Source organism: Aphis gossypii, chromosome 1 (genome assembly GCF_020184175.1).
Source record: "Aphis gossypii isolate Hap1 chromosome 1, ASM2018417v2, whole genome shotgun sequence".
NCBI classification, from domain to species: Eukaryota; Metazoa; Arthropoda; class Insecta; order Hemiptera; family Aphididae; genus Aphis; species Aphis gossypii.
This window is the reverse complement of record NC_065530.1, coordinates 35,335,442-35,348,187: the sequence shown is the minus strand read 5'-3', so window position 1 is coordinate 35,348,187 and position 12,746 is coordinate 35,335,442. Positions and strand designations below refer to the sequence as shown.

General features: G+C 34.0%; 1 protein-coding gene across 3 annotated transcripts in view; it reads left to right on the top strand.

The window, feature by feature from the left end:
- Positions 1–12,746, top strand: part of LOC114124827 (rap1 GTPase-activating protein 1) — a 159,109-nt gene that overhangs the window by 82,410 nt on the left and 63,953 nt on the right. For all 3 annotated transcript variants that reach the window (XM_027988252.2, XM_050197036.1, XM_027988253.2), the window contains exon 2: positions 8,759–8,834. In XM_027988252.2, coding sequence (XP_027844053.2) covers positions 8,759–8,834 — 76 coding nt within the window. The remainder of the gene's footprint in view (positions 1–8,758; positions 8,835–12,746) is intronic.

The following is a 12,746-nucleotide window of genomic DNA, read 5'->3' as shown; positions in this document are numbered from 1 at the left end:
CGATGTACGTGCGATATCATATTGCGGATTATACGATATACAAAATATAATATAGTAATCGTTCTGAAATCGTGGCGGCGTATGAAATTCGACCGGTTGCTCTCAGCTGTTCCATAATAATAATATAGTATACAACAATATGCGATTGCGATTTATAATAATAATATAATATATTATATCATTATCCTGATCTAACCGGTGCACCGTGATATAATAATTATGTTACACTCGGTGCGACGAGCAAGGATGACGTCACGATAATCGTTTCTCGCTCTTCTCACCTACCCTTCATACGAACGTATCATATCGTATATTTATCAATAGGTATACGCCGTCGAGGGGTGGTGGCGTTGACGCTAATCGCCTTTACATGCCTTCCCTTATTTGAATATAAATATTATAATATTTATCACGCTCCGACTGAACTGGGATTCGCGTGCGTTGTGCAAACGTACAACAGGTGTGCCGATGTGCGGCATATTGACGTAGACATAACTGTGCACGGCCCCGTACGATGATATTCACCGCCAAACTAATGCGTAATATTAATGTATTAAAAATAATATTATTATCATTATTAATTATACGTCCGTTTACGAAATATAATGCGTTATAGAATATAATAACCAATAACGATAACATTTTAATAAATAGGTACGTACCCTTTTTGCATTTTCTCCGACTTTTTATGATGTATTATTTTATTATATACGTCATACATCATCTCTGTTAACGTAGGTATTTCCGCAAGGGTTGTTGTGCTACAACGTAGTAAGGACCAAACGATATTACGATGCTTGAGATAAATATTATATCATATCGTACACATCATATTATACGTTTTGGATATACTACGTATACTTAAAGTAATTGGGTATATATTTATATTCTGTGCGGAAATCAACAGAGTTCGCAAACTCTTCTCGGCGTTACGCCATCCCGTCACACCATAATAATTTAACGTTACATCCGAATTCGTGCGCATGTATATTCTAACGCCAGTATATAAATATAGATCGTATACGCTCGCAAATAATATTAAAATTAATACATATATCTACACCATTATTACGCACGTGCAGGAAAGCATTAAACGAACCACTGACCTCGGTAAAAATTATCGTAATACTAATAATAATTCGCGCGCGGTGTAATCCGCGCCAACGGTGACAACCGTCGATTTCCGATAGCCTTCGTCGTTTCCTGTCTATATACCATGCGGTTTATAACACTATTATCGTTATGATTATTATTATCGTACCTATTTATGTATATATACCTACTTGGTTCTCGGGGAAGTATAATATCCTTATTCGTTTTGTCTTTCTTCCACCACCGCACCGTAGTCGTGAGTGGTGTGTTCATATAATATTATAATATATTTTATATTGTTTGAATGGGCGGCGAGGGCGGCGGCCACCTGTCATGTTCCGGTTTAAAATATCAATTTCCCCCGTAATTAATATTCAGTATTCGCTCCCTCATCGCGTCCGTCCCGTTCTCTTTATCACTTTCCCTAGCTCCTGCCCTTTCGTCTCGTTAACGAATAGTCGTGGGAAGACTGGGAAGTATCTGCGTCACCCCGAGTCACGTCGTGTGTCACGCGAAGTTGCTGCTGTTGCTGAAACGACCGCTGTCGACTGCATTGACGTAGTTTAATTTTTGAGACGGCGAAAACAATCAATTTTTGGACGTTAACAATGATAATAATAATAATTGCATGTTTAGTATGGATGACGTATTCAGTTTATAGGATAGTAGAAGTATATAGAACGAACACCGACGAAACCGATATCGAACCGGTGATCGAAAGATTCGGACGTACGTCAAACAATTTTGAGATTAATTGATTTATAGCATAAATAATTTTTTCTCTACCTTCTTAAAAACTATAATATTATAATAACGTTTTTAACGGTTTTTGGCGTTGATCCGCAACTCCAAAAACCACAGTTATGAAAAAATCAGATTATTGACAAATGTACCGAGCTAGAGGGTAACGTCTGAGTCTAAAACAAAAGGAAACAATTATAATGAAATCTGACGGCCAAAATCAAACTACACGGTTGGAACGGCTGAAATGAAAAGATTCGTGTTATTTCTCGAGCACACCGGAGGTAATAATATTGCAGTTGTTAATAAAAATTACGAGCTGCAGCTAACCCATAACGCCTCGGCAGTCTACCGTAAAGGTGTACGACTATACGACGAAGAAGGCATTAAATATGTATAATATTATTACGCGTTTCTACCATCTCATAATTATCATTATTTATTATATAGTCGTTGTTGTTATTATAATATTATACTTTTAAACATTTCTGGCGCGCACGCGCTGGACCGGCTCAGTCCAATAAGAAACGGCGGCCGCGTCACGCTCAACATGCGCCCGGCTAATCCCTCCGGCTCCGGATGTCCGTATTGGTGACGGGTTCACGCCAAGTAATCTACGTCGTCTCGAAACAATAAAACCTTATTACGGTCTGCAGTCACGTATGTGTGTGTGTGTGTGTGGTGTGTGTGTGTGTGTATGTGTATATGTGTGGATTTTAAGTATTAGGTATGTTATACTATACACATATAGTACTGTATTATTATTTTCATTATACGTACGTCGGCGGCGGCGGCGGCGGCAGTTGGCTCGACGGGGGCGTTACAAATTACTATTATTTTAATGCAACGGGTAAATCCGTTTTTTACGTACGGCGATAACAATATTACGCCTTGGCGCTGGTCGCAACGACGGTGGTTACGAAAATAAAAACCTAAAGCCGGCCAGCGGATGCGTTTGGATCATGAGCGGACACCGGGCCGGGTGACACGTGCGACCCCGGTACATAATAATATATAATATCGTCGCATGGTCCGAGCTGACATAAATTATTGTTACGTGCCTACATCTGAACGTTGAATGCCCATATAATAACGCGCGGGGCGAAATACCTTTTTGCCACAGTGTGCGTACTTACCGTGTTAAAACAGTGTACGTGGACGTCGAGATTAAGCGGGCGCACGTCATGCGCGCGCGACTGTCAATATACTCGTCGGATCTGTCGGGCGGTTTTCACAAATTGTATTTTACGATTTCGTTTTACAAGGACGTTTCGAAAATCCCAGTCGACCATATAGGTACGACGAGTCGGCCGCCGGTTTTCATCCTTTTTTTTTTTTTTTTTCATTTATTCTCTGTACACGCTTTCCCAGAGTTTCCTGTGCGGCTATAATATGCTCTCTGCGTGCGACGTGACGTCGGAAACCTTATCTACGCGTATAATAATAATATATAGACAGGCAATAGCTATAACGGTTACCGTTCCACGAGCGTGAAACGTCCAGTCGACTGCGTGGCACAGCTCGATATCTAGAGATCCTTCAAGAACACACATCCTCAAATAACGTTATATATACTAATACTACTAATATTACTACTACTACTACTACTACTACTAATAATAATAATAATAATAATATAATAATAATAATAATATAGATTTGATGATGACGATAATAATAATAATGGTAATAATGCTTCATTATATACATGTGTGCCCGCGCGTCTGCAATAGTGAAATTCTTCCTATATTTCAAATCGAATTCCCCCGGCAATAATATCGATCGATCGTTCGTCGGAGCTGTATTATAATATTGTTTCGTATACCTGTGTCGCGTATCATAGTTCTGAGTGCGTCGAACCCGCGAACAATGGACGTACCGGCACTCTGCCGTGGCAGCACAAGACTTCAGCAGAATATTTCCTCTCTTCACGCGTGCGAGCATTGTGTATACGTTTATTACATATACACCGTGCACACCACTCACACTATCACACCGATGTATTATTTGTAAATATATATATATGCGAACAGTAGTTTTTAATTAATCAATCTGACTTATCTTCGTCGCTAATAATTAGCCTCGGGACCGATGACACCTATAGTTTAAATCGCAGTCGCACGACTTACACGTACGAAGGCGATAGACGATGAAGATGCGCGGCGGCGGCTGCAATGGCTATCGACTGAAAAAAAAATGCAATTAACCATCTCGAGTTCGAAAACCGACCTCGGCCAAAAGGTCAAACTCGACAAAGATAATTTATGTATTTTTTTTTTTTCAAAATTTACTGCACATCGTATTACATATTATACTGATATTCCTGTACGTATAATAAAGGCTGAAAACATTTCGATTTTTTGATGGTCTGTATTGACATACTCTAGTATTATTGGTTCTATTCATAATATTATTATTATTATTGTTTGAACCCGAAAGCTGATACTTTTTTTTGCGATCCAGACTGAAACTCTCGTAATGAAATTCGATTCTAGTTTTACATTTTTGAATTAAACCGTGAGTTGCTTTATAGGTAATTATTAATTTTTATCGTGTATGTCACCGATTGATTTATATTTTTATTTCGAATTTCTATGATTTATGTTGGGAAAAAAATACTAAACTAATAATATGTATACAACTTCGTATTATTTATGAAGTATGATCACACAATATTCTTTCAAGGAGATTTAGTACCTGCCTAGTTTGTCGTGTTATGTCTCAGGTTTGAGTGGGCGTCATATTATATAGGTAAATACAAAATAATGCAAAAAACACAATAAGTATAGGTATGTCGTGTACACTGCAGTTTTATACGCACGCTAATACCTATATTATATTTTAGTGATTGTAAAAACAACTATCGCAATACGATTAAACTAAACCGTAAACATGTTAAAAATCAAAATATACTGACATGATGAATGGATACGTGAAAAACTCGCCAATTCATGTGGTCGAACGATATAATGATTAAGAATACTAAATTTAACGATGTCTGCGATGTATATTATTAATCATAATCTGCCGCACGTACATTATTATATTATTATATAGCGATAGGTAACCCAGACCTAGCATAATTGACAATATATATATAATAAAGCTAGCTATAGATAAAACTCAATAATACTAGTCGGTTCTTGGTTTAAACGGTCGAGTGCTTTATCATAAATGTAAAAAAAAAAAATAATGCCATTTTTGCAGACGTGCCCGAGTTGACGACGTAGGCGTTAATACGCTAAGCAGCTGTAATGGTGATGGTCTGGCATCTGCAGGCAACAATAAAATATATCGGGCACAGCCGTTTTAATTATTATTTACGATCGGTGCCGGCACGTACGTATATAATATAAGAAACATTATGTGTCAGCGGCGTATACGTACTGCAGCGGCAAGCTGCAGCGGCGGTCGTGCGGTCAATTGCTAAACTCCGTTGACGATAAAAAATAATTAGTTATACGTATAGTATAATATCTATAATGTACGTGTAAGACGCGTCTAAGCACGTTGCTATACGCATTTAACGAAGTAAAATCGACCGTGACGATATTGTATTTAATATAATAATGTGGATATCGAGTAGTTTATGTACATCGTTGTTCTCGATATTTATTATATTATGCATTTATACAGGTACACACCATATGTATATATATGTTATAATATATAGTATACTCTAATATATATATATAAAACACAATATTCATATAGGTAGTGTACGTGCGGTCCTCATGTCCTTAATAGCCCTAAACCGATTTTCGTTTAACCTCGAAAACCTATTGTGTGGTATTTTAAGGACGCGTGTGCGGGTTCTCAAGGAAAACTCTGACCGATTGTGTGCGGTTTCCATGAGAGAGGATTCATTGTGTATCTCGTTTATGAGACGTGTCTGCCTCTGACAGACGCAAACGAGCGTGTGTCCTTCGTGATGTGAGTTTTCGGGTCCACCAAAACTGCGGTAAAAATCGCTCAAGCCACTGTTTGTTTGACTTACCCCTTTGGCCTCAGACAGTTGTTGTTGTTATATTAAGGTCAACGGATTAAGCAACATACATTATTATGCTCTAATCGAGACACATACTCTCTTTACTTGGAGGTAGAATGGAATTATGAAAACACCCGCGTGGGTAAATTAATAATGTATAATATCGCATCACGCTGTTGTTATTTTATAAGTGATTGTACACGGTTATAACTGCAAAATCTTACATACGAGTATTAGCTCGTAAAATGTGTACAACTATATATGCCGCATACATGTATTATTTGAATTAATTATTATCACAAACATGGTGGTGGGCAGATACACAACAAAATATTTTAATATTTTACCGCAATATTCCTGCAGTAAACGGATCTATGAGTATTATAATAATCTATAATACATGTGTAGTATTATTTATCTATTACACACTTGTTATTATGTCCTTATTTATAAACATCATATTACCTATTTCCTCTCTATTCAAACGCTCGCACTATCTCTTTCGTTTTCGATCACGTAACATCTACACATTATTGGTACGTAATAATATTAAGAAGTGAAACGCGAAACGTCTTCGACGCCTGACATTTTATCATCTAATATGTCATCAGATGATATTGTATTGATATATTACATTGCGCGTTATTTTTATGACTACAATATTCCAGAGAAAAATATTCAGAAGGAAAGGTCATTTTACCTGAAAGTTCTTATATGGCAAGTGACGGATCATTTCTTTTATAAATAGCCACGGGGTCTGATTGTGTATCATACTATACACATAGTACTTGGTATACACTTTTTTTCAGTTTTTACCACCTAATAGAAAAATGTTTTACGTTTATTTTACAATGTTCACTGTAGAGACAAAGAGTTTACACAATGAAGATGTGACACATTTCAATTTACAATTATTATCAAATAATCATTGAATATACACCCTATAATACCCTAGTTCGACGTATTAATGTATTATGCATACATTTCAATTCATATTCCAATTTTATTTATTTTTCGTCTACCGTGTACCTAGTATCTGTAACGATTGTCACCACAACTCAAAATCATAATATAATAAACATATGAATATTGTATCACAAAGTATGACGTTTGCAGGCATATAGTAACTCCGTAATATTATACGCTTGTGATGTTTAGATCCCAGAGATAAGCATTTACATACAAATGCGATGGGTGTAAATAGGGTAAACCCGCATGGAGTATAATGAATTAAACGGACTATAAACTATACCACAGTACATTATTATAATATTATAAAATTATTATGATGATGGCTCGCACTTTTATATTTGTTTAACACGTCAAACAATTGATGAGTGTTTTTAATCGATTAAACACGGCATACGAAAATCTCCCACGATATCTGTGGTTACTGCAATCCATATAATAATATACATTATTATATTTATATATTGAAAAAAAATACTGAAATATACAAGTGGTATTATATCCGGTAATGTGCGGCACACAATACTGAAATAGTGTAACGTGTGTATATGCGCGTTAGAAGAAGCGCGCGTCGTGGGAAAATTTGATCTTATTTTTTTTTTCGTTTGAAGATTAAAAAAAATATATATTAAATAAAAAACACCGTATATGTGTTTGTTTAAAATTACGTTGTTTACCGTTTTTCTTATTTTCATTTAAGTGCCAAGAATATAATATATATATATATATTGTGTGTGTAAATATATATAGTTTATATGTGTATATGGAATAAATGAATTGAAACACAGAGAACATGTTGTCTTTGCACGCTCGGACATGGTTTCCTAATGGAACACCTTTGTTGTAGGTCAACTTATAATACGCAATACAATGCAATTTATGTACCTGCGGGTTTTTTCTCTTTTTTTTTTTATTTTAATTTTATTTTGCCTTGTTTTCGAATGCGATCGAGGTACGACTAGTATTTTTGCATCGTTAGGTTGTGCAATGTGCATATAGTATATAGGTAGAGTTGATATACGTATAATGAGTGAATAGCATGCGTTCGTTCTTTCTGGAATTAGTGTAAGATGATGCGCAGATAAAATGTCTACGAGCGGTTTGCAGACTAATAAATAACACCTAGTGGCATGGAGTTGCTTTCGTACAAGCCGAAAATTATGGAGATACTTTGCGATTTTTGTCAGCACGATATATAATATTTCAAAACAAAAGTTTAGTCATAAATAATATCCAAATATGGGTTTTATTCGGCTAGCAGCCGTTTCGAGGATATTTTATTTCCATTTTCTTTAACGTTTCATAGTACCAAGACAGCACTTAGACTTAGGAATTAAGGCATGATATTGAATATTCAGACGTCTCTGCGCATCGTATCATGTCCATAATATTATGTATATCGTAGTCGAATTCGTTTTTGTAACCTTCATAATATTACCAATAGATACCGTATATAAGTGTAATATCGTATACACGCCATATTATACCCCTTCATTGTTATGGCTGTCATATTCCAACAAAAATCCCATACATAAACCGATATCTAGCTAATGCGTTTCAAAATGTGTGTGTGGGACGAAATAATGAATAATGGTTTTTATGACGTGATAAGACAATAACATGTATGTATTTAATATCATATTATATAACTATATAAATACTTAAATTGAATCATCTAAATAACACGTCTCCTCCATCACGGCAATGCATTAATTTTTTATACTTTGAATAAAAAAAAGAAAAATGATATCAAACATCTTAAATATTATGTAGTCAAATCGATTTATTTTTTTTAAAATACTATATACTAAACCATATTATATCATATATCATAATAATTATAATATATTATATATGTATAGCATACGTATATACATAGAGATTATAATTAAATTGTATAATAATATAATGTATACGTTTTAATTGTTTTACCTACTGTGTATTGACATTACTCTTAACTGTTTATAGGCGGCAGCAATCTGATGGACAGCTCTATTGTCAACACGTCAGGACCTGTGCCACCACTGGACATCATAAAGCCAAAGTAAGTAATTTATTTAAAACGTTTATATTATTTAGATGTCTATAAAATATATGTATTAGAAAAAAAAATAGAAAAATATTCCTTTTAAGTCTAAATGATGAATAGCTGGAAGTGAAAATTGGTTTAGTAATCTTTGTTAACCTGCACAGCGGCAGAGTTAATTTAATTTATAAACAATACATTCGTCATTCAATATTCACAAGTATACACTAGTCCAATATATACATTTAATAATACCGACATTATTTCGTTGTTTAGTTTATTAGTGATATAACAATTTGTTTTGCTTTTTATGCGCTTTTATGCATAATTCAGTTATCCGGGATTTGAATATTATAATGAAACTTTTTATTCTTTTGTTTTTGTGTTGTAATAATTTATACTGGCCCTTGGGTAGTTTTAAATGAACTCTAGTTCTTATATAAATATATATATATATAGGTACAACAAATGTCACCTCAATCCTTAATAAATTTTGTCTCGGTTATGCGTTAGGGATTAAATAGTATTTTATTTTTTTGCATAGTAGTAATTTTTATAAAACTCCATAAACCAACAACCTTATCTAGCTTTGGTAGATTATTTTATAAAGAAATGCGAATAATACATTATATCAGGTATACAAAATATACTATCGATCTTTGACCGTAATGAAACTAAATGCTAGATATTAAATTATACATTATTTAAAATAATTAGTAAGTAATTTTTGCTCTATGTGCGTATAAAAATAAAAACAGATGACTTCGTTGAATGTTGTCGTTTTATGTTTCTATACCAAGCACGGTCCATAAGTACTCAAGTATGACAGGACAACCCAAATTGGTTGGTCTAGAACAATGTTTCCCAAAGTAGACGATAGGACTATCTAGAGGGAAATTAAAGTTACAATTTCGACTAAGGGACATCGCGTTATACAGCAGTGGCTGTTTTTAAGTGAATTTTTTCAATCTGAATTTATTTTAGGACAAATATTTAGCAATTATTGCATTCTGCATCTAAAATAACGCTGTCTGAAGACAAAAAAAGTAATTAAAAAAATTAATGAGAATGGTGGTGTAAGATTTTTGAAAAGGTTGACGAGTAAGAAAAGTTAGGAAAATATTAGCATAGACACTGTACACGTGGACGAAACGTATTTTAATATATTTTTTTGGACCTGCCTGTATAATAGCTATCATAGTTATCATAGTCGTGACAAACTAACTTAATTCGATTTTATATAACCTACAAATTTACATTTTAATATATACGAAAATAAATATTTGTAATGATTAAAAATAAAAACTTGTTTGAATGAAGAAAAACCGGTCAAAAAACTGAAGTAAAATGATTAAATATTAAAATATTATTGTAAATTATTAAAACAAAACTGAAGTGTTTTTTCATTTACTCCGACATTCAACAATCACCGTACAAAGCCAAGTTTGAAAATAAGAGTTTCATTTGAAGTGCAAACGTAATCCTTAGGTACTTAGTGATGTATAGTTAAAACTACGAACACGATGAAAAAGATTCACTAAACATATAGGGGAAAAGATCCTGGAGAGATTTTAAAAACGAGAATGACGACCTTTTAAAACAACGGACTTTGAATGATCTGAAGAATTAAAAAATGTTTTCGACAATGAGGGATAACAATTAAATGTTTATGGCAACACATCAATATTGTACACGTTCACTGCAGTGGATGCAGTAGATAAAGACAAAGGCGAACACACTCAGCGAAATAGTTTTTCAAAATCACTAGCTCCGGGGTTACATCTATACGTATTGTTATACTTGAATTATTGTCATTTGTACGAGATTATGTTTTATTTAGGTACTAATAAAAACGATTCATCGTGCGCTTACAAATCTAACCATCAAGTGGAAATTACGTCGTTCATAAAAAAAAAACCCGTATTATAATATTGTCCGAGAAAAAGCCGCGAAATAGTTATGAAATCATGTGGTGGATGCCCCAGAGCTTCGTGCCGAATAAAGGATGTCACCGGGAGCATAATTATATATTATTATTATCCGATTTGCGCGGATTCAGGTCTCGTTCATAAAATATATAACATATCATAATAATATAATATACTACTATATACGTCTTTATAGTATAATAATATTATAATAATATAATGATGTCATAATAACGCGCGCATTGTTACGATACATTATTATTATTATAAGTCTTCGGCGAACACAATAATATTATGATAATAATATAACTAATCAATATATACATGCGATATTGAATCCTATAGCCGGATCCTTCGCGCTCCTCGGAGCCACGCGCGCCGTCTCGCCATAGTCGTCCGCCGAGAGACCCATTAGCAGAGACTCGGCGATAATGGCGACACCGGCTGTATCGTATTTTTTTAATAATATTATATACCGACTTAAATATATATGCGTACACGTGTACGTCACACCACAGCGATACATAAACCCGTTTGCTTATCTGCAGTGCGGTGTACGTATTATAATATACGCTTGTACGTAGATTGCAGGATGCAATACTCGCGGAGAGTAAATTGTGTGCGTCGGTCTTGTTGTACAACGGTCGTTTGTCGCCCGCCCGCCAATGGATTTATGCGACTAGATAAGTATCAGAGAGAATATGGAGCTATATAACGTGTATATATACGCGTGTAGCGACAGAAAAGTGAAAAATAATACGTAAAATAAAATAAAATAACATAATAAACGCGTCCAGCGTGTGTTCGTTGTTAGTTGTTAATACGACTCGGCGTTGTACGATATAGTCGGAGTTGGAGGTAAAAGTGTAAAACAGAGACGTCACCGTCGTTCGGTGTGTATGTATGTGTGTGTGTGTGTTTGTGTGTTCGGAGTGATTCGCCAATCTTGCTCGCCCCCATTTTTCCTTTATAATAATTAGTATCAAATTCTGATTTTTAGCTGAAATTATTAAATTACCTACTTAAAACCCGTACGTTAAATTCGAGATGTTTGTTGTAACTCTATTAATGAGTATCCTACAGTGGAACTAACTTACAAAATTTTGTTTTTCAAATGAGAATCATTTTAAACCATTTTTACCGCTGTAAATAATTTAATAAGGATCATTTTTTCGATAATTCAAAACAAGTAGTTTTGTAGTTGTTTGAATAATTATTATATCAAAGAATAAGGTTAATATTCCTTAAAAATTGTTTTGGTAAAATTTAAAATAGAAGTTATGTCAAGTATAGTATTCGTTATACTATTTGACTATTAAAAAAACATGTACTCGTATATATCAATTACTATGACTTTCAAAATTCAAATACGATATCTTCTAAAGCCATTATCATGAATGCATTGTCCTTAGAACTTAAAATTAAATAGCTCAAAAAATTTTGATTTTATTACGTCAAAATGTTCAGAAAAATTATTTGCTAAATAATTTTCAGCAAAAAAGGGGGTTTTCATAAGAAAAACGAAATTTGTTTTGTCTATAATATACATCTTAAATCTTGAAGTAGTAATTAAAAAAATCTAAAGAATTTTAAAATATGGTCTATATAAAATTTTCAAAAATCAGATTTTGAATAACTGCATTATTGAATAAGAAAAAAGGATGAGCATCTTGCATATTATAATATATAAGCGGTTTAGATTCGTCCGTGGCTCAACGGACAACGCAGTTGCCTGCTATTATTTGTACTGCAGATGCGAGCGCGTGTGTTTGTGCACTTAAGGTTTCAGCGATGATTAAAACAAATAAAAAAAAATAAAGATAATGGCGCTTCTAGGTGAAACGGATTGCAGACGTCTTGGCTAGCTAACAGTCTGCTGCAGCTGAGAACGATATAATATTATTACCCGGGTACCTATAAAGTATATAGATATACATTATTACTATTCTACAAGAGTCGTAAATACATATTTACTTGTATGTCAGCACGACACGGAAGTTAC